This window comes from Polistes fuscatus, unplaced genomic scaffold (assembly GCF_010416935.1).
Source record: "Polistes fuscatus isolate 324 unplaced genomic scaffold, CU_Pfus_HIC Scaffold1, whole genome shotgun sequence".
In the NCBI taxonomy this organism is placed as follows: Eukaryota; Metazoa; Arthropoda; class Insecta; order Hymenoptera; family Vespidae; genus Polistes; species Polistes fuscatus.
This window is the reverse complement of record NW_025112997.1, coordinates 1104704-1128235: the sequence shown is the minus strand read 5'-3', so window position 1 is coordinate 1128235 and position 23532 is coordinate 1104704. Positions and strand designations below refer to the sequence as shown.

At 29.9% G+C, this 23532-nt stretch overlaps 2 protein-coding genes and 3 long non-coding RNA genes across 10 annotated transcripts; 3 read left to right on the top strand and 2 right to left on the bottom strand.

Moving 5' to 3' along the window:
* Nucleotides 1-967: 967 nt before the first annotated feature.
* Nucleotides 968-1282, top strand: LOC122518790. Its single transcript, XR_006304151.1, has 2 exons — nt 968-1088; nt 1248-1282. It is a non-coding gene; the product is annotated as an uncharacterized LOC122518790 (long non-coding RNA).
* Nucleotides 1283-2611: 1329 nt separating this feature from the next.
* LOC122518750 (protein decapentaplegic-like) lies at nt 2612-9375 on the bottom strand. Of its 3 annotated transcripts, none has more exons than XM_043637841.1 (3): nt 9226-9375; nt 4949-5335; nt 2612-4632 (listed from the first exon to the last, which is right to left on the bottom strand). In XM_043637841.1, exons 2-3 carry the CDS (start codon nt 5319-5321, stop codon nt 3761-3763), a joined length of 1245 nt encoding a protein of 414 aa, XP_043493776.1. In that variant the 5' UTR covers nt 5322-5335; nt 9226-9375; the 3' UTR covers nt 2612-3760. The 3 variants fall into 3 exon arrangements, with proteins under 3 accessions (XP_043493776.1, XP_043493759.1, XP_043493767.1); XM_043637824.1 differs by lacking the exon at nt 9226-9375 and adding an exon at nt 7879-8859; XM_043637832.1 differs by lacking the exon at nt 9226-9375 and adding an exon at nt 7951-8859.
* Nucleotides 3931-10094, top strand: LOC122518783. Of its 2 annotated transcripts, XR_006304149.1 has the most exons (7): nt 3931-4174; nt 5369-5632; nt 5703-5862; nt 6269-6759; nt 7221-7245; nt 7434-7708; nt 9789-10094. It is a non-coding gene; the product is annotated as an uncharacterized LOC122518783 (long non-coding RNA). The 2 variants fall into 2 exon arrangements; XR_006304148.1 differs by lacking the exon at nt 9789-10094 and having other exon boundaries at nt 6269-6418; nt 7434-7765.
* A 1482-nt stretch (nt 10095-11576) lies between these two features.
* On the bottom strand, nt 11577-21076 carry LOC122518767 (dnaJ homolog subfamily C member 5-like). 3 transcript variants are annotated; one of them, XM_043637862.1, is made up of 7 exons: nt 20862-21076; nt 19046-19184; nt 18672-18824; nt 18438-18569; nt 17290-17346; nt 15928-16072; nt 11577-13875 (listed from the first exon to the last, which is right to left on the bottom strand). In XM_043637862.1, exons 1-7 carry the CDS (start codon nt 20879-20881, stop codon nt 13805-13807), a joined length of 717 nt encoding a protein of 238 aa, XP_043493797.1. In that variant the 5' UTR covers nt 20882-21076; the 3' UTR covers nt 11577-13804. The 3 variants fall into 3 exon arrangements, with proteins under 3 accessions (XP_043493797.1, XP_043493789.1, XP_043493805.1); XM_043637854.1 differs by having other exon boundaries at nt 15901-16072; nt 20862-21074; XM_043637870.1 differs by lacking the exon at nt 17290-17346 and having other exon boundaries at nt 15901-16072; nt 20862-21073.
* A 76-nt stretch (nt 21077-21152) lies between these two features.
* On the top strand, nt 21153-22100 carry LOC122518797. Its single transcript, XR_006304152.1, has 3 exons — nt 21153-21232; nt 21763-21818; nt 21942-22100. It is a non-coding gene; the product is annotated as an uncharacterized LOC122518797 (long non-coding RNA).
* The last annotated feature ends 1432 nt before the right edge of the window (nt 22101-23532 follow it).

Genomic DNA, 23532 nt, shown 5'->3' with positions numbered 1-23532 from the left:
TTTCTTTCTTTCTTTCTTTCTTTCTTTCTTTCTTTCTTTCTTTCTTTCTCTATCTTTTTCCTTTTTTTTTTTTATTCGAAATTTTATTTTCCAACTTTTCTAACTGCTATCTCGTTCTTTGCAGTTTCTAACGAAGATAATACAATAACCATACGTTAGTTCGATCTTGAATAACTTTTATGGCGTTAATGCTGTAATCTGAGCTTTTATCAGCGATCAGCGATAAAGAAATTCTTTTTTGAAAGGGAAAAGAAAAAAAAACCTCGGCAATATTATCTATAGAAAATTTTTGCAAGACCTTTTAATAATATTATTTATCGTTGTTACGTATAACACGATTGTGAAAATAAAAATACTTTAGCAAATATGTTTATCACGATTAAAATAAATGATTATTATCTACGTTTATATAATCACAATTATTTTCTAATTTTATGTATAATCTGTAAGCGTTTTAAAAAGAGTTGTAGAGTGCGCCACGTGTTTGAAAAAAGTTTTTGACGGTAATGCAGTTTTTATTTACCGACAATCTCGATAACTCAGAGGATAAATTTAAATATCAATGCATGGATGGTAAATGAATTTATATCGAATGTCGGTAATAATTACAGTTTCTGTTATCATTCGATGTACCACCATATATCGTGAAAATACAAAACTACTTAGTACTTCGAAAAAGTCAGCATCATTTTAAATATAATATAATTTTTGTATAATGGAAGAGGAGATAGAAGTATTGTCTTTTTTTTTTTGTTTAATAATATTTTTATACATTTATTTTTATACTAAAGAATATATAAAATTGATCAAATATTACTTTAGAGTATAATATAGTCATTATATTCGTACAAATATGTCTTACTTTTTAATTGTATTTCTTAAATATCTTTTTAAAATGATTTCTTTTTATATATTAATAATATTAATAATTTACAATAGAATAATTATATTATGTTAATAAGTAACTTTAATATTAAATTAAATTAAATTTAATATTTCAATTTGATACTGGTCAATGATATAAACAAAAGAAAGCACATGAGTGACTTAGGCGGTTTTCATATCAGTTGCTGCATAGTTCTCAAAAAGTGAGTATATTAGACATTTCCATTTATACTTGTATATTTAATAATTAATATTTCTACTTATTATACATTTATTTAAACATTTTATATAACATACGTATATTATTTAGATTTATAATTCGTCATGAATGTAAAAATAATTTTGATTGAAAATTTGTTTAGGTAACTTGAAACATCAAGTTTGTGCATACCAGTGATTTAAAAAAGAATGAAATTACGTGGACAACTTTGATCATTTTTGAGCGGTTTTTCATTTATATTTGAACGAGTGAAAATATCACCCATAGCTCATAATCTTCCATTTGGAGGTATACTTAAAAATTTTTAAAGTACGTATTTTTAATTAATCGACATTTATTTAAAACAATCTATATATAGTTTATATGTAATATTTTATTATATATAATTTAATAGTAAACAAACAATAGTGCATTTGCTTGAATGTTACATTATTGACGCACTTTTAAATCTAAAAATTAATTTTAACCGCGAGAAGAAAAGTATGACCAATAAAATAGTGCAAATAAAAAAAAAGTCCTAATAGATGATGCCACATACAAGCAATGTAAATAACAAGTGCTGTATGTCGTTTATGGGCTTAGATGTAAAATATTTTTACTTCGGTCAATCTCCCATCTTGAACGCATTGTCCAACCTTTTTATTTCTTATTTTTTGCTTCGCTTATTCGCAAGAGGCACAAAGTATTAAAGGGACGATGAAATCTATGATTGATTATCAATCATAGTAATGAGTTTCTTTTTTGAACGTCTATTTTCTAGTTAGTCTAGCATTCTTGGATGAAAAATCTGTATTTACACCCGTATTCTGTGTACAACTTGGAAATAATGTCAAATATTATATAATAACATATTATTATAAAGATATATAAGAATATACATGCTCGTGATACTTTACAAATGCATTATTTACAATGTTTACACGTATTCTCTTTCTCATTTTCTCTTTCTCTCTCTTGTTCTCTCTTTTTCTCTCCATCATCGTTTATCATCTTTTACTCTATAACTTTACACATTTTACAAATACGCTTATTGTTAACGCGCACTTCTTTTTTGTACAAATATACACACATATCTCTTCTTCTTTTTTTTTCTCTTCGTCTTCTTCTTCCTCTTATTCTTATTTTGGCAAAAATAATAAATAGTAATCCTTAGGTAGGCAGGTACAATTTATTTGAGGCGGCAGGAATTCTTCTATATGTGCCTACATAATTAAATATATGCTTATTAAGCAAATCATCGACGATTCGTTTGTTTAATCATTACTATCGCATAATATATGTGCATTCTATCGCAGTTCTATACGCGAATGAATATTCTATTCTCATTATTATTATTATTATTATTATTATTATTGTTATTTGTTGTTGTTATTATTATTATTATTATATTATTATAGATTATGATTATTATTTGATTATTATTATATGATTATTATCATTATCATTATTATATATTATTATTATTATTATTATTCTTATTATTATTATTAATATTATTAATTTTACTTTGAATTTTGTACGTCGTACACATGGTCATGGCACACTTTTATCATTTCATTTGCTCTGCGTGTAAATATTATATATGAAATTATTTTGTTATTAGTTATTTATTATTTATTATTATTAGTTATTATTATTAGTTATTATTAATATTATTATTATTATTATTATTTATCATCGATTGCTAATGCCGATACCTTTTCCCTAGCTTTTTTCACATGTTCACTTTGAAAGGATCAACTTGTTGTTATAGAACTAAAGGATTACATAATTATATAGATTACGTTTAAGATAACAAAATACAAATAATAATAATAATATTGTCTTTTGTCAAGATCTCTTCTTTGCAAAAATACAGAAAATCAATGCTCATTGTCTATTGGATATGCATTTATATTATTTAATTCTGCCGTCACTCGTTCAACGTTTCCTGCCTTTCCACAGTGATCTATGCTACATTATATTTCATATTATTCGTTGACAATATAATTAAAATAAATGGAATGGAGCCAAGTAAAACATATAGGACGGCATGTTATGTATATATATGTATATATATAAAAATATTTAAAATGAAGAAAAGGGAAAATATAATCTCGATTTTTCTTCTTCTTTTTTTTTTAGTCGCATGCTCACTTACAATCTAGAATTTTGATTATTATTCCAATTATGTCATAAATATGACATCAAAGAATATTATATATCTCAATCGTTATAAAAATTAATTTTCTATTTTTTTTTTTCTTTTTGTTTTGTTCTTACAATAAAAAAATACGTGCAATTGGTTTATATTTTATTAATCAAAAAAACGCGAAAGGATCATGCACACTCGGTAGAATCATACCACCATAAAAACATACATAATATATTCACACGTTCATTGTTCATCGTTTAAAAAGAATGTAAGAGAAAGAAAAAAAAATCTATCATACACAGAGAAGACAATTTCTCTGCAATGAACAGTCTCTCGCTCGTTCTAATACGATGTTCTTTGTTTTTCAGGGGTTGCAATTAAAAATAATTCTTCTTCTTCTTCAAACACGTATATTATAGATCGTCGTGAAGATCTATGTATCGATCGCACGAATGAATTATTTTTCTTCAAAGAAAAGAAATATTTGGATCGATCGATTGTAGAAAATTTGAATGAAAGATTTAACGACAACCACAACCCAGTACCGCCATGTCCTGATAATTCTTCAAAACGACCTTGTTCTCCTCGTCAAGATAGAGCATACTAATCGAGCTCAAGGCCGTAGGCACGCAACATGCTTTCGGAACCATACTAGGTTTAGTCGAGTAAACCAAGTTCTGTACGATCGCGTGATTAGTCGAGGTCAGATGGTCCGCCAAAGGAAACGGGCAATCTCCGTGGCAATAGAAGGCGTCGTATCCGGGAGGAGCAACAATCCAATCGTTCCAAGCAACGTCGGCAAAGTCTACGTACAGCGGATGTCGACGACAATTTTCTCGACCATCCTTTCGTCTGTTCTTTCTTAAAGCTGCACGTCTCGCACGTCTATCCAAAATCTCTTTCCCAGAAGTCACCCTTAATTTACCATCGTCCATGTAAGTTAACAATGTCGGACGATTGAGCATCCACGTCTCCGTGTGTTCATCTATGCTACGCTTTAATCTAATATGTCGTTTATTCAATTTTGTCGTGCCAGTCATAACGTCAACTAGAAGACCGTAATTAGTTTTGTTATTGCTTATCCACCTTTCTACCGCCGGATGGACGTCCAAATTCACCGTAGCATTCTTCCTCAAGTCTATCACCTTGCTATCGATCAATCTCAGTATCGGAGAAATTTTTCCTTTTATCCCTGGACGGACGATATCGTAAACGAGTATTCTTCCATACTTTGTTGTTTCTGGGTTATTATTTTCTTCCTTTTCTTCTTTTATCGCGACACGCGATAAACTTAACTCAGCGGCTTGTAACTTTTCATTTAATGGTAAATTCTGCAGGTCGAACAAAAGACGAAATTTATTTGGATGTCGAAATTTGTTGTCCACTTCACTCTCTGGAACAAGAAAGAAAGAAAGAAAGAAATGATGGGTGATGATTATTATCATCTGCCATAATAATCTCTAACCCTCTACCCAATCGCTCTATTTTCTATTTCTGAAATACATCATCAGGTTTTTAGTGTGAGAAACCAACCGGCCAACTTTCCCAAGATAAAAAAAGGTCCTCTCATAAAGCTGCAAATGAGTCATCGTCGAAAAAGCACTTGCCCGACCGGTATTATCTTTTGACCAATAGGAAATATCTCTCCAACGTCTTTCTCCTTTGAAATATCTCGAACGGATAAAGAACTTTAAGAAGGATATACTAACCAACATGGTAAAAGGTACGAACGGTGTTCGCCGATCGTGCATTAATGCCTGGCTTTGCGATGGCCGACATACGAATGGAATTCTGACGTAAGTAAAGCTTTCTCAGAGATTCCGGCACGTAAGCGGGACCCGTGGGTGTAGGCCTTTTGGTGAAGCCAAAAAGGGCAAGAAGATTGCTCTCAAGACTAGCAATCATTTGTTTAGTTTTCTCGTCCTTGTATAGATTACTAATGGATTTTCCTGGTTTTGAAACGGTCTCCAGGTGTACTTCATTACTTGAACTCGCGCTTGTATACATCAGCAGCATGCTGATTACTGCCACTAACATCAATCTCATCAGTAGCAGCATGCGCATCGTGACAAAGTCATTCATTGACTTTACCTTTCCTGAAACATTCCAATTCAAATTTCTTTTTATAGATATATAAAAGATGCAACGTGTTGTGTCGAAAGACTAAGTTGAACAAATAAAAAAATACGTAGAAGATCGGCAGATACTAATAAAGAAGAAGAAGAAGAACAAATAGAAAATTAAAGATCATTTAAAAGGTTTTGAACGACTATTAATCAGCGCGTTTCGTTTGAATTCTTTAATTTCCCGCCACTTAAAATGGCGTCGTCTCCCGAGCGGTGGTCCACCGCAGAAGTAAACGTTCATCTTCCTAAACGATTTGGGTGGTCCAGGTAATCTCTTTCTTCTTTTTTTTTTCTTACGAAAATTAATAAAATACATCCCTTTCTTTTTTGTTTATAGAATACGCATTGGTTTCTTCGAAAAAAGAAATGAAAGATGATTGTATTTCAATGATTAAAAGCGCGATTTCGCGCGTTCCTCTTTTTTATAAATTGAAACGTTAAAAGTGCCGGATTCAAATAAAGAAGCAATGGAAGGACGAAAAATTATTAATTAGAAGGTAAACAAAATTCTTTATCATCATTTATATTCTTCGATATTCCGCATCAGAAGAGAATTTCGCGTAAATTGCTTAGAAATGACTAAGAAGAATCGCGACGCTTCCACTTATACACGTGAATCATTCGTTTTAATATACATATATATATATATATATCTTTATAACGCATGTTGAAAAAACTCAAATGTTGTTTCTTTCGTAGTACGCGCGCGTTCGAGCCAAGGTTAAGATTTCCATAAGATTGCGAAATATCTTTTATTTTCAACTTACGAAAGCGCGTAATTATAATATCTTTAACTGTAAGATTTTTCATACTAATGGAATTTCATTTTTCAAATTATTATTATTATTATCTGTGAAAAAGAAATATTCGAGGAGAATAATAACTTTCTTCTATATTCGATAGACGAGAGGAACGATGGAATACGAAATTCGCCAACAAGACGGTGGACGTTCGTCCGTTCGTTATTACTGACCGTTCGCAAAAGGTTAATAAAGGAAGAAAAACAAGAGGAAGAAGAGGAAGAGGAGGAGCTAAAAAACAATGGTTCATTAGGTATCCAAAAAATGAAGAGAGAACAGAAAAGACTGAACGATGACGTAGGAGGAGGAAAGAAAGAAAGAAAGAAAGAAAAAAGAAAGAAAGAGAGAAAGGGATACGTAGCAGCATGCTTGGATCATTGCATTGGCGAGGGCGAGAAAGAGACAGGAAGAGAGAGAGAGAGAGAGAGAGAGAGAGGGAAAGAGGGAGAGAGGAGAAAGAGTAAGAGGGAGAAGAGAATAAAAAGAGAAAGATATAGTGGTACTGGGGAGAAGAGTGGGAGCAGAGCCAAGCTGTCTGCTGACTCTGGCGATCTCCGAGTGCCGAGGAGGCGAGCGCTCCTACGACGACATTAAGTAATATCCCGAAGTCCTTTCTTCGAACGGCTTCCAACACAGTCTTACTACGTACCGCGCCGACTCGTTTTTCAAGGACAATGGATTTATCCGCGAACGCATTCGCGCGGAAAAGGCGTCACGCTTGCATTCCACGCGTTGCAGCGTACCAGAGCATTATGCCAACAACATCAAAAGAGAGGCTGCTGCTGCTATTGCTACTGCTACTGCTATTGCTACTGCTACTGCTGTTATTACTGTTACTCTTACTCTTGTAGTTGCTCTTTCCTCATTCTGTTGTTGTTAATGGTTTCGGATTATCCGCTCGTTAAAGTTACCTGCTAAAATACATCCCCCCGAAAGATAACATCGTCAACTTGAAAACTATTATCTCTGATCTGTCTGTTTTTCTTTCTTCCTTTGTATCTTTCTTTTATTTTCAGCACCCTATTCTACCCTATATCGTTTTCTATCTTCCACAGGTCTAGCTACATCAAAGGCACTCAGGTAAAGCAATAGCTCGACCCAAATGGAAAGGAAAATGTGGTTAGGGAAGAGGCACTTTCGAGAAGAGGACCTCCCACGCGCTCCGACAAAATGCCTTTCCTCTGACCCCTTCAATTCGAATTCTTTTATCTCTCTCTTTTTCTTTTTCTCTTTCTTTTCAGATGTAACTAATTCTTTCTCATTTTTAGGATATGCAATATGAGATGAAATAAATTTCGCGCCCACGACTGATTGATTACCATTTCTATATGGAAGAGAAAAATATACACGATTGTGGCGCGAAGATCATCAATACAGAGAGTGAAGAAAATCAACAAAAGTAGTAGCAACAGCAACAACAACAGATACAGCAATAACAGTAGTAGCAGCAGCAAGAGCACGTCATCGTCCAAAGTAATCGAGCCGTGAGATACTAAACGAAGAAGATGACGACGAAGAGGACGACGATGATAAGAGGAAGGAAGTGGGTCGAAGTGGATTCTTGGACAGAAGATCCAAATGAGAAAGATGTTCATAAAAATGAGAGATAGATAGATAGATATACAGATAAATAATAGATAGATAAATAGAGAAAGAGAAATAAGGAAAGAGTGAGTGAGTGAGTGAGTGAGAGAGAGAAAGGATTCTTCCTACCGTCCGCCATCCTCCCGTTATATTATCCTCTTCCACTCTAACTCTTAAACGCGTTAAAAATCATTCGCTCACCAAACTCTCCTCAATCGTAAGTCCGTAGTACGGGCAGCCACGACATCTCAACGAGTCCCGTACACCGCAAACTTGTAAGCTCACTCTTTCGCACTCTCGTAGGTACACTCAAGTACCGACACTGTTAAACTTATTTCTTTCTTTCTCTGTCCACGCGAATCTCCCACGGGCCGAATGTAAAAAGCGCGAAAAGGCACTTTCGAACGAGCGAAATGGAACTCGGTATGTTGGTGTAGTTTATTCCTCTTCTTTCAATTCTTCTTCTTCTTCTTCTTCTTGTTTTCTTCTTGTCTTTTCTTTTTTATTCGAGAATCTCCAAGAGAGTCTTAATTATTTATATTCCACTCCCTTTTCCACGGAGCAGCAGCATGCTACTACACAACTATGGGTTTCCAGCCGTCGTCTCTCTACAGGTATCTCTCTCTCTCTTTCTTTTTCTTCCTCCTCCTCCTCCTACTTCTCGACCTCCCCCTCCTCCTTCTCTCCTCCTCCTCTTTCTCCTCTATACCCACACCCACCGATACACACTGGCACGCACGTCGGTTATATACTCCTCGAGGAGTCGAGCGAGTAAACGCTCGAATCGTATATCGCGAGTCAAGAGTCGTAACGACGAACGAACCTGTCGTATCCGCGATTCCTACATGTCTCTTTCTCTCTCTCTCTCTCTTTCTATTACTATTTCTATCTCTATCTATCGACCTACCTACCTACCTATCTATTTATCTATCTATCTATATATCTATCTAACGCGTTTTCACCTGCGTCCGTATAAATATAGATGCGCGCGTAAGTCGATCCGATAGCAGCCGAGTTTCACCGCGATGCGTGTGACGACATTCATAATATAACAGAAGAAAGAAAAATAAATAGAAAGAGAGAGACACAGGGGAAAATAAGAGAATAGAATAGGAAATAATACATTTAATTTATGTCACGAGAAAATATAATTGTTATAACTTTTTTATTCCTTTTTTTCTTTTTTTTAAAGAAGAAGAAGAAAAAGAAAGAGAAAAAAAGGAGAGAAAAGATCGCGCGATCTTATTTTTATTTTAAAAAAGAAAACTTTTTTTCGAAAACGATATGTAAACTTCTTTTTTCGATGACGATACGTCGTAGCGATGCAATGTGTCGAGAGAGCTCTGGCCCCCTCATATCAGGCCCCTTCGCCAGCAGCTTCGTCCCCTTCCCTTCACTCCTCTTTCTCTCTCTCTCTCTCCCTCTCTCTCTCTTTCTTTCTGTCCCTCTTTCTACCCCTCCCATCCCTACACTTACTCCGCTCGAGCTCCTTCCCCCACTCCTTTCATTCTTCCATGACAACCTCGGTTGTCGCCGGCCAGCCTGCCGAGTAGTTCCGATCTCCCTTCCAAGTGACCCTCTTCACTTCTCTCTGTGGCCCCTCGCCGTCTCCGGCAAGCTCCAGTAGTTAGTTTTATCTTCTTTCTTTTGAAACTATCTTTTATCTCTCTCTTTTAATGTCTTTTCTTCTCGATTTCTCTTTATAATGGCTTTTTCTTCAAAATCTTTATCTATGGCATCCGCTCGGCGCACGTTTTACGAATGAATCATCATTTCTTTAACTTTAAAATGTAACTTAGTGAATTTATGAGAAATTCCTTTTCCTCTTTTTCTTCTTCTTCTTCTTCTTCTTCTTCTTCTTCTTCTTTAAAGAATGTGAACTAGGTATTCATTTATGTTTAAATTTGTTTTCTTACATACAATGTTAGGTTATGGTTGTAATAATTTTTTTTTCTTCCTTTTTTTTGTTATATTTAATATTTTTATTTCCCCCTTTATAATTTATTACTTTTATAATATTTAAATATCTCTTTGTGCAGGTATGTAACCATCAAATTAGAGAAGATTTCAATCTGTTCATAGATGGCGCTCGTCAGGATTTTCTCTACTTTTCTATACGGAGAAAGTTATAAGGTTATCTTTTTAGATATTCTTTTCTTTTATATGACTTTTTAATACGAATTGGTTTCGAAATCATTTAGTATTAAGTTGTAAACAACGATACGATTGTTTTTTTATGATATATATACGTATATATGTTTTTCTACGGATTGCGATGGTCAAAGTTTTACAGTTTATTTGAAGAATAATCTTTTAGATTAAAAATGTGCTACGAAGAAGTAAAAGGTGTGTTTCTCTTAAAGTTAAAATATTTGATTTATTTTCATAGTTTTTAAAATTCTTATTCAAGATGGATCGTTCTAATTTAATTGAAACATTTGTATAAGATAAATCATAGTAGTGATCGTTATTAGTTTTATCATTAAATTTTAATATAGTATTATCGTTTAAGATTGTTTAGTTAGACTAAAAAATGCAAGATTTATTATTGAAATTGGAAAGAGAGAATTCATTTAATTGTCAATGCGGTAACAAGACAATCTCTATTAAAGTGAGTTAAATTTTTCATTTTAATTATGATTTTATTTCATGTTTCTTTTATACTTTTATTTCATACGTAGCAGAAAGAACATTTTCTAATGGTTAATATTGTCTATTTTATTTACAATCTTTATACTTTGTTACATGATTTTACAATGATCTTTTTAATCTTGCATAAGTATAATTGATTAAATATATACAGGATGTCTGAGGTTTAACAAACTAGTCAGCATATATCTTATGCACAAAAATAAGAAAAAAACGTTATATGAACGTAGATCATTTAAAGCCTTAGACACTATGTATATATATATGGATATTTAATTCATTGAGTGATAATAATAATAATAATAATAATAATAATAATAATAATAATAATAATAATATATACATATGCATGAATATAATACATATTTTTTATCTAACATAAAAAACAGAATGTAATGTATTTAATGTGAAACTATCTACAAATGCGTTCTATATATTCGTATATGTATACTGAATATAATATAGAAGATTGAAACATAGAATATTCGATAAAAAGTTTAAAACCATTTAACCCTTTACACTTCACGGCTTCGCTCTGGAATCATTTTTATTTAAATACAAATAATATTTAGTTTACAACGTAATGACAAAAACAAATTCTAATAACTTTATTTATTCTTCTAAGAAAAATTGCTAATTAAATCTTTCCAGGAAAATATTGTGTAAAGTAACTGATAATAAGAGTAAGAGAAACCATCCAGCGCAGAAAATAATGAAAATGCAATTAGAGATTGTAATGATAATCCGAATGAAAATGATTTTAAATAAAAATTGCTTGTGTCTTAAGTAAATTACCTAAAATGAATGAGTTCTTTTTTTTTATAAACGTATTAATTAATCTAATAGACTTTTAACTCTCATGCATTTTGTGTACTTTTATTGTTCGTTGCATTAAAATTAACACAACCAAGTCTTGTTATTAGAATCAGTTTTGATAATAATTTATTAAATACATCCTTACAATGGCGGTTTATTTTATAAATAAGCCATTAACAAGTTTCATAGATGGATCCTAAATTGATGAGAAAAAAAGTAACGACGTACAGATTAAATCAATGCAAAGAAAAAGAAACAAAAATTTTTCAAAGCATTTAACTTTCATAAACACTTTTCTATTAATATATTATATAATGTACGTCATGCACTCATTTAACATGCTGCAACTTGTTCAACAAATGTTAATTTTTTTGCCTTTTTATTTTTTTTCAACACACATATTCCTGTTTCTTCGAGTTCAAATTATTAGAGTTCGTTTCGAATAGAGTATACGTATGAGTAAATCCAAAAACTGTCCACTTGGTAGATCTAATTTTGTCAATCACACAATGTCTCTACTAATTATATCATACATTTGAAAATAATTCTTTTTCAGCCTGTACCCGACAGATCTAAACATTCTCTAAGCTAAATTTATCTTAAAGTAGACAATTTTAGGAATTATTTTAATGCATTATTAATATTATTATTTGTATTATTATCATTTTTATTATTATTATTATTATCATTAATTTATTATTATTATTATTATTATTATTGTTATTGTAGGTTAATAAGTAATAATTTGCTTAGTACTCTAATTGTTTTCTTAATATACGCCAAATCATACAATATTATTTTTCGATACATGCGTATGTATAACATCAAGGATTACTTCAAGTTAAAGGATCTTTTTTTTTTTATCTAATCAATCTTTTGTCTTTATCCTTGGATCTTATTAGTTAGAGTTTTTATAGGAGAAATAATGTAGTAAATGTTTATTCATATTGACAATCATATCTCAATGTGATATTATCTCATATAATGTTCGTTAACTGTTGGTATTAATTTTTGCTTATGACACCATAGGCATTTTATATAGTTATCTCTTTTTTTATTTTATTGTTATTCTTTTTATTTTCTTACACATCATTTTCTAATCACATACATACATCAAATAGAGGAATATGTCTCTCTTTCTCTAAGAATTGTGTTATTGATTTTTCTATTTGTTTTTTTAATTTTTATTTTTGTTTATTTGTTAGATAATCGAAATGAACGAGTGTATGATTTAAATGTATCGACTTAATGAATTTTTGAAGTATGTATGTATATAAGTTAAATGCGTGCGTAATTATTTTGTGTCGTTATTGTTGTTATTGTTGTGGTGTTGTTGATAGCACGTGTCATCTCATTCCTTTAATTGAATCATTCTTCTCCTTGTAGCTTTAAAAGCTTTGTTAGGACTTTACGTTCTTTTTTCTTTCTTTCTTTCTTTCTTTTTTTTTTCTTTTCTTTTTAATTATTATTTTGTATATATATTGTACATAAATAACTCGAAGGATTTGTAAAGTTTAACTCTTAGAAGTAAATGGAATGCACCGTTCAACAGTACATAAAATGTAGTAAGTTTACAACGATTTCAAGATTCTTCTTGTTTTATTTCTTTTTTTTTTGTCTTTTTTCATTTTTTATCTATCATATATCGTTGCGACATTGTATATATGTTGTGAACTTTAGCAAATTTTTGTTAATTTTTATTTATTTATTTTTTCTTTCTTTTAATTGATTTCTTCCTCTCCTTAATCCTAATCAATTTGATTTATTTTCTAAGCATCCTCTCGAATAATGTAAAATGACATCCAATTCTTTTTCGACGTAATCATCAGTAAATCTTTTTTAATTTATTATTACATGAAAGCAAACCAACGAAGAACGTTAAGAATTTTATAGTGTTTCCAATTGTGAAAATATTTGTTTTCTTTTATTTTGTAATAATTTTTCGGGAATGCGAAAATTTTATTTCATTGTAGACAATATTATAATTTATAGGATATTTACTATCTTAAAATGTAAACGTAAAAGAGCAACTTTTAACATTATTAACATCTCTCTTTGGTTTGAGCGAAGAGAAACGAGATATACAGTTATATATATATTTGCTAATAATAATAATTAATTAATTAAGTAATACACATAAAGGAAGTGCGACATAAGGGAAGAACGACTTAAGTGCTTATTATAATTATCATTAATATTATTAACTTTCCCTTTTTTTTTGTTCTTTTCTTTCTTTCTTTTTTTTTCCTTTCAAGTTATTCTGTTTTCTTTTCTTTTAATTTTATTTTTATTGTATTTAATTTTTCTTTTGGAAAAAGCACGAGCATTTAGAATCTAGAGAAAGAAAAGCGAAAAGAGTATTTGTGTATCGTGTATTGTAATAGTAATTAGAAGAAGAAGAAGAAGCACATAATTTTATCACGGACTCGAATTGATTAAGTACGCAAAAGTCTGTGATTTTAGTTTTTAAGAAAGAGATTATTCATTGTCATCGTTATCATCATCATCAATCATTATCATTATCACCGTAGCATTTATCGCAATAGATCTATTAGTTAGTAGTTTTCATTTTTTCTTAGTCAATAGACGACTACCATTTAGTTGGTCCTGTACCACTGCTTACTCCAGTTGTCGATGCTATGAAAGGATTCGTTGAAGCAGCTAGGAGGGAAAAATTGAGTTAGTTATAAATTATCATTTTAGATCTAATTTTGTTAACCCTTTGAGTGCGAAAAATGCCTATAGGCAAATGATGCGACATTCTTTTATTGTGTTATTGTCATATTTTCTTTCAAAGTGTTATGCAGTCAAAGGGTTAATAGTATAATTCTCAAATATTACAACGCAATGTGCATTTACAATAAAAAACAAGATGTATAATACAAGCAACTTAAAGAAAAGAGGAAAGCTTATTTATAGATAAAATGGTTGTGTTAGGATTTTTTAAGATATAGTTGCAATCAATATATGCTAATTACAATTGAATTTATGTTTGAAGCTATGCCTTTATAAGATTTCTCCTTATATATATACAAAAGTTTTAAGTGAATTAATTATAATTACTAGGAATGAGATTGATTCAACTTTTTTTTTTGTCTCATTTAAATGACATAATAAAAATAATACGTAAAAGACATTTAATCTTAAAAATAACTGATCAAGAAGTGAATTATTTAAAAATATAATTCGAAAAAATTAATTTGCATACTGATGCATTTAATATTATTTCTAGATTATTCTTGATGAGATTTCATTATTTTATCGCTATTAAGGACAAATATATGTAATTATATTAAATAACAAAAACTATAATATAAGAATAACATTTTTCTATTGATCAGTATCTTTGGCAGCGATAGTTTGTATAATAATGCTAATATAATCTAAATACGGTAAAAAATATTCTGTTACATATTTGTATAAATTTTATGATTATATATTATTTAAAAAAGTCAAATATGTTTAGTTGAGGTCCATTAAACATTTCAGACAAAATTCAAATACTTCAAATTATCGCTGACAAAGGATAGGAGAAAGTACAGAAAGAAAGAAAAAAAATTACAAGTAAAAATGCGCGATATCGCAAAAAAATGATTAAAATGTTTAGCTCCTTTCTGTCTGTTAGTTTTGTTTTGATTTAAATAAATATTTCTTTTTTTTTTTTGTTATTTAATTCGTTCTTCTTTCTCTCTAATGGATTAAAAAAATAACGATAATTATAAAATTTATCATACATATTTACATATAATTAAGGAGAACTTATACATGATGATAATGCATCAGAAAATAATATTTTTTTTTGTCTATACAAAAATCAAAAAAAAAGAAAAAGCCGTAAAGAGAAAGAGAGGAAAGAGAAAAACAATTAAATGGCCAAGTATTGTACGTACGTACGTACGTTTAAAGTAAGTAATAATATTAACGTAAACAAAATCGTGTATATAAATATAGAGAGATAAATAATAAATTCAGGCAAACAAATACGCAAATACAATCACCAAACGATTAAAAAAAATATAAGCAGCTGTAACAAGGAAATCAATTAACGTATATCATTAGATTAACACAAGATGTCTTCAATAATAATTAAACCATATTTTTCGTATGATTATTACATACGTCGAGAGATCAATAATTTTTCATTATTATTATCAATTTAATGTCGTATTAAGTATTTGAAATATTCGATACTCAAATTATAAACGGAATTTATTTGATTTTCTTTTTTTGTTGTTTCCAAATTTATTTACTACTTGTAATTTCAAGACGAAAGTAACGCATGTTCTGTTTTCTTTTTTCTTTTTATAGGACTCCTTGTGTGTCGGATAGAAAAATAATAATTAAAAGTAAAAGCGCATAATGTTTGGCGATAAAGACGAGATTCCGACTACTACCATTACAAATCGCATAATTTATTTTGGGCAGTACTTGATAAAGTATTTTTTTTTAATTTGTGCTATTCGCGTTGTATTTAATACTTGTATTTAAAAACTTTAATAAAAAAAGAAAGATGAAAGAAAATAAAAGAGGAGTCTCGGTTTTTATTCGCCATTAATTTATCCTCATTTTCTACTATCTAATGATACAAGAAAACGAGGATTACAAATAAAAAGGTGTCGACAATAACTTGGATGTCTAAGTAAAAGCTACTTTTCTTAAGTCTCTAAACTTAAGCAGTTGAAATACCAGTAGTATAAATCACACGATCCCCACCGCTGTTCAGGTTCGTACTCTCATTCGCAGGTGCTGAAGATGGAGGTGGTGGCATCGCAAACATCTGTTGAAGATTAGAGGTGGCACCTTGCGATGCACCACCCTGAGGTTGTACAGTCACTGGTTCTTCGTCGCTTTCTTCTTCCTATAGAAAAAAAAATATTTCAAAGTTTTCTCAGAAAAGATATCAAATTTGTTGTCGATAAAAAAGTATATAGAGAGAAGTAATTACTATCTGCACTCTATATAATATATAATATATATATATATATATAGTGTTTAAAAAAAAGCATCATTGACTTGTTTGCACTAGAAACATGACCTATACAATAATGCATTTTAAAGTAGAAGATGATACAAAGGAGACGATGTTACTTGTTCCTGTAAATTTAGAGAAATTGTTTTTTTTTTCCTTTTTTTTTTATAATCAGATTTCTTAAATGGAATCAGCAATATTGTATGCTTGTTTTTAATAATAATCGTATTCTTATACAAATTGATAATTAATCACTTCCAGTACGTGTCTTAAAGATAACAGAAAATTTTTAACTTACTATACCACATTTTGCCTAACAGTACTGTAACATCGTGTATAGTTTTTACAAAATATTTTTCTGTGCTTTTATTATCAAATTTGTATCCAATAACGAAGCATACTTCATATTTTTATCCTGGCATTCAAAATAATTTCTCGAATATGTTAATAATTTATAATGCAGGTGTACATGCTAAAATATGATCAATGCAGCTTGTAATTTGAACGTGCAATATATTGCAACAAAAACGATTAATTTAGATCGTTTTAAAGGATCTGTCGATGACTTATACTTGCCAGTCGATAAGATGTTTAGTCCAGAAAACGAGAATAAATTTAAATTTCTTGTCAAAAATAAAAAGAAAAACAATAATTGCAAGCTCAAAATTGTATACCTATAGATCATTAGAAAGTTGCATGGATATTAATTAAAGAAGAAAAGGGCATAAACGTTTGAAAACTATAAAAATAAGCATATTAATGAACATGTGTGATATGTGATGTAACCAATATTTGTTTGATAACGATGAATTTATATAGGGATTACTTTAATCATGCATGCGAAATGACATTTAATATATGCTGGCTTATTGTTTTAGTTTTATAGTTTTAATGCAAAATAAAAAAGAAAGAGAAGCAAAATAAGATTAGAAGAAAGCAATGTCTCACGCAAATGCAATCACTTTTACAAGTTCGAGTTAAAAAGTCAAGAATTAATTGACAGATGGTAATATTATTGAAAACATTATTTTAAGAACTTGTCAACGTGATCTTCAATTGAGTGGACGAAGAAAAGTTTTTGAATGTTTTTCCAGAGAATAACTTACCTTTGAGAACCCTAAGGGTTGACTTGTCACAACATCGACCTCCGGATTCTGGTCCCGCTATAATACAACAACAACATAAACAAAACCGCTAGTCTATAGATGCCTTTCTGCAAAACTAAGCAGAATCTCGCATGCTCGGCAATGAAAAAAATGTTCGCGTGCAATGTACAAATAGTAGTGCCGGTTTTGCGAACAAGCATAATAATCAAGTATGATATTTTTACTCGTTAAATTAAAATGTATCTACCTCCATGAAGATGATATATATAAAAAGAAGAATGTGTGATCAGAATGGGTGCTGAAAGGTATCGAATTAACAAAGCGGGGGCAAATACCAGACGAATCAATATTATTTTAAATCTTATTAATACTAATTACGATTGAATAAAAGAATTACTCTTGCAGAAAATGCACACAAGTATAGAGAAACAATAATTGCTAGATAAATTACAAGACTGACTCACGATGTGCTTCTCTTACCCTATTATTGTTAAAAATAAGTACTTTTTTTTATTTTCTGTACAGACTGTTAAACAATGACCTCTTTTTGTTGTAATCAAAATTCCATATAGAAATAATAGTTTAAACTAAATTAGTGATTTTAAATAATGTATAAACTTTATACTCGTAATGTCATTTAAAATGACACGCCCTGAAAGTGTTATAAGAACTAAACTGTCTTTCTGTATTATCGACACAATATTCCTGAAAATTTTGCTCGCTCCTAATTAAAACTTTTTAAAAGTACTTTCAAACTAGGCGATCGGTTTTAGGTGCAACACATATTTCATTATACCTCGGATGAAACAGACAATTTTTCGTGACTTTAAATTCCAAACTTACATTGCACAATGTATATCTTTATGAAAGTGTTAGTAAACCGTTTAGTGCAAAACATTGATAAGCTTTTGTATACATTGGCAACGTTTTCATTGAACACTTTGAAACTCACATTTGATTCTATAGAAAGCTGTAAAATATCGAAATCTAATTTTATATGCATTTATCGTTATACTTTTTCTAATTTACTATCTCTACAATGGAAGACGTATTGTTGACCTAAACATAGACCTGTAGTTTGAATTTGCGTTATTCGTTGTTTAATTTATTTATTAACTATTATCAAATATTTTAATAAATAATATTACCTGTAAATTATGGTATATACCACTGTCTTCGGGAGGAGTTTGTTTGCATTTCCCACAACAGCAGTTGCAGCAGCAACAACAACAGGCACAACAATAACAAGCGGTGATAAATCCACAAAATAGGAGTAGCGCCTGGAAAGAAATAAACATTATTTTATAAGATAAATCTCATTGTACAACAAGAGATTTAAAGATTACGATGTAATTTAGTTAAGAAAGCAAAAAAAATCGTACTTTGCACCATCCAGAAGTTACAACAAAGTAAGCATTAACGTTTTCTTCTCCAAACTGTTCGGCAACGTACAAGCCAAGTGATCCGTAGTTATCATATATATTGCGCTTTGTTAAATCCGTTAATATGGTGTGCGCTCTATTTATTTCTTTAAACTATAAAACAAAAATGTAACAAGTTAATGGATTTTAAAAGTTATATATCAAATGACATTACCAACAAATATAATTAACAATCTTGTTCCTTTTGTAGCTAAAGTATAAAAGTTATATACGAAGGAAAAAAGTATATACATGTACATGTATATATAAATATTACGTATAATGATTGAAGCACACGCATGAACTCTTTAATATTATATAAAAAAAAGTTATACCTTTTCTGCCGCTTCAGGATTATTTGGATTTTTATCAGGATGATATTTAAGCGCTAGTTTTCTGTAAGTTTTCTTTATTTCTTCAGGTGTCGCTGTCTTTGGTATATCCAATATTTGATAGAGGGAATCCCCCGCAGTGCTATGACATTAATTATTTCATTAATAATATAAGGATATTATATATATCCTTAATAAGTAAATTATCTATCTACATTTTTTTACTCCTATGCAAACAAAAATTGCATGCAACTGTAAAGATCAAATATCTGAATTTATCTGTTAGAGTCTGACTTATCTTGACAATGATAGGTCACACCTAATATATATATAGGGTGTCTCAGATTTTTTACCAGTATATTTTATAAATACAAAACATTTTTGTTATGATTTTTTAATCAAATATTTAAAAGACCATGTTCATGTAACATTTTTTTCTTATTTTTAACACGTTCGCGAACGTGAATGCTATAGCATTCATTTTCATTGTGATATAGAATGACATAAATGATATTCAAATTTTATCAAGTCAATTATTTTGAATTTTATTTTAAATAATCTTAAGTTTTTGTAATAATTATACCTGTAAAGGTAATGACTAACTGATTCCTTAATATATGATAATGTGACTGCCCTAATAAAATGTGTTGAATTAAATTTTGGATATCACAACTAATTTAAAAATAAAATAACTATCACTTTTTTTTTCTCGCTGAAACTTTTACTGTGTTAATTATAAAATATACTAAAATTTTGCCGAAAATAACTAGAACGCCCTGTATATAAATATATATGTATATAGAGAAAAGTTGTATAATATGCATAAGAAGATAACTAAAGATTAGTCATACCTTCTGCAATTCTACTAGATAATACAGATTTTACCTTTATTTTACCATACGGTAAGATATCAAAAAAAAGATTTTCATTATAAAAAGTAAATAAATTAAAAATATGAAGTATTATGTTAAATATAAACTATCTAAAATATGATACGTTTTTTAACAAAATTTTATAATGATAAAAAGATATTGTATAGAAATTATTTCATTTATTATAAATTCCTTTTCAAAGTAATCAAATAAGACAAAAAAAAATTAATTACATTTTGCCTTCAAGTTTCAATGGATAACAATGCAGTTATTTTATATATAGAAACAAATGAATTCCATAAAAACAGAATTTGTATTCTCGAGAATACGTTTGAAATTTGTGTTCCTTTAAGGTAGACATTCTTTCTCGAAATATTCTTCATAACGGTAACAAAAATTTCACTCTACAAGATTATATAATTTATTACAAGAAAAGAAAAGAAAAATAAAGAAAAAAAGAAATCGTATTTACAGTTAAAAAAAAGAATGCAATTTTACTAATTTACGACTATAATGCTAGTAACATTTCTTTTTACATTTCATTGGAGTGGAAATATTTGTGTCAACGTTTTATGCAAACTAAATAAAAATAGTATAGTGATTAAGATCTATTAGATTATTAGAAAAGTGTTAGAAAATAATAATGAGCAATAAAATGATTTGTAGATGTTAGAAAAAGGTGTTTTTATCTAGAATCTTGCATAAATCGTCTACTTATTATGTACATAACCTATGTTTTACTACGAGTTGTGACATTTTAATCGATTTCTTTTTAATCGATAAAAGTAACGAATTCGAATGATTCAATGCACATCGGGGCGTATATGTGTGAGGTAAAGAAATTTTATTTAAAAAACTAAATAGTCTAAGATCATTGACGTTACGTTCTTACTTTGAATATACCCTAACTATCCGTTTTTTCAATACACAGCGGGTGTATTACTTACGACATTTTTCTCTTATCCATGGTGTTTTGTTAATTTTGTTTAGAAAATACGTCAAAGTTGATTGGAATAAGTTCGCACGGGTAACCGGACACATACGATTAAATGAAACGGAGGATCTTTCACTACGCACACATTTTTCCAACGGTTTCTTCTCTACAAGAAAAATACGCGCACTTATCGGTGCTATGGTTTTGGGCAGGCATCGAAAGCAATTCAATATTTTAGTACCGAAAGTGGACACAAAAGCGTTAGTTAAAGAGCTACCACACGCATTTACGATCTTTCGTATAAGTGTTCTACAAGGAAGCGCTATCTATTCTTCGAAATATATTTCATATCTTCTTATCATAAGAAATAACATTTATAAACAGGTTGGTTATTTCAAAGAATACAGAAGTACATAGAAGCTCACAAGTCCACTTTTCGCATAACCACATTAATCTTAGTTACTACCGCGTTCACCAGTGGGCGATAGTGTGCACTTAACGCGATGACGGTACAATACTATCAAAGAACAGTACAACTATCAAAGAACAGTACAATACTATCAAAAAATACAGTATTCTACATACTATCGCTTTCTGGTGGTCCCAGTAGTAACTAAAATGAAACTGGGTAGATAAAAAAGCGGACTTGTGAGTTTCCTTGTACTTCTGTATTCTTTGGTTATTTTTATCATTTGAAATATCATGTATCGATAATAATTGATATTTTCGATATTATTGGTCGATGTTGGTAATTTTGGATCAAGTCGGTAATTACTAACTAGATCGGTAATTTTTTATCACGTCGGTTATTACTAACCACGTCAGCAATTTTCGATCATGTCGGTAACTTTTTTATTATTCAAAATCATATATATATATATATTTTATAACATAATTTATTATAACTATTTCAGAATTTTATTTTCCATCCTATGGCTTACGTGTAATGCAGATCGTCCATATAAAACAAGTTAGTAAGTTCTATGAATTTTTCTTCTTATATACATGATCAAGCAAAGTTATGAATTAAACGAATTATAGATGATATAGATCTCGAGTAATAGAGATAATGAACTTTTGATCATTTTTATAGTGTATAAACATCGGATTATGGAGCTAGCTAATATAAAGGGGAAAAGAATTAGAAGAGAAGTTGCAAGGATTACAAAGAAACTTTTCCTGTATTTAATGACCTCAAATGGTGGAGCCTGTAATCTTCGTAATAATTTTCCAATATTCTTTCTATCGATACTCCAAGGTAAAATATGAATAATTTTACTTAAATCGTTTTAATCGGCAATTATTGATTAACTCGTTTATTCTATTTAAATTTCTTTATTTAGTATTTACGCGTAGCATATTCTCCTTGATTATTACAAAGGAATTGTTGTATATACGATTCGAATTACAACGTTGATGTAACTCCTGCGTTCTATAATGAAATCTGCATAATCCATTCGTAGTTGCATCATCAGGAAGGAACATCGAAGCGTTAAATTATGCTACCATAGTGTCGCCTTCTTGATGCCTTAGCACGCGTATCTAATTCATGAAAAGATTGATGATCATTCTCTTAGATAAGATTTTACTTTTCACACCAAACCATACAACCGTTCAACCTCCTCAAATTCTTTTCTCCCCTTGTTTCTTCGTTTCTCCTTTATTCAAATCTGATGAACTTTTCAACAGGTTAGGAAAATATCGATCGTTATGATATATATTCATCACTTTCATACGTCAATCATTTGGGATATCATTTTTTGTTAGATGCGATAGAGCGTGCCAAGTCACCTTATGCTTTTACCTTTTTTTCTTTTTCATGCTCGTCAATCTTTTACTTCAAATGCTTCTTTCATATTCCTATATTGAATATTAACGATAAGTAGTATAGCATGCACCGATATGGTGTGCACCGATAACTTCAATTATCTTTTATTTGATCTATAATGTAATGGAATGTGTCCATGTTTAAAAGTATATGCCCGTATATGGATCGTTAGTAACAAAATAATAAATTTTGATATATAAATCTAATATACATTTAATAAAATTAATAAATAAATAATTACTTTCATAGAGATCGGTGATATTTTTTTATAATCGTTTTATCTGATAATTATTTGTACAAAATATATAACGATAAATATAAAAAAAAATATAAAAGAAAAGAAAAAGAAAAAGAAAATGAAAAGGAAAGGAAAAGAGGGGAAAAAAATACGTTCGGTAATATTTCGGAAATAGCTAGGATTATATCCCCCAAGAGATATCAAGGGTCTTTCCTCTTTCTCTTTGAGTATGGTTAGAACATGAATCGTACACACTTCACCCTTATCGGTCAATCTAACTTAGCACTTCTCTCGTCTCTTCTAGTTTTCCAACACCCTTAGGACGGTTACATATCATAGAACAAATCCCCTTAATGAGTTTCACATTTTATTCTTTTATTTTTCTTTTTTTTTTATTTGTATTTTTTTTCTCTCTCTCTCTCTCTCCTTTCGTTTACGTTAGAATAAAATCATTAAATACTAATCTACACGATTGAAATTAAATTTCTTAAAACGTAATTTTGTAATTGGTAATCTTTCCTTGTATCTAAGATCGTATTAATGCTCATTAATTGATTGATTGATTCATTCATTCATTCAAGAGAGAGAGAGAGAGAGAGAGAGAGAGAGGGGTGTTAG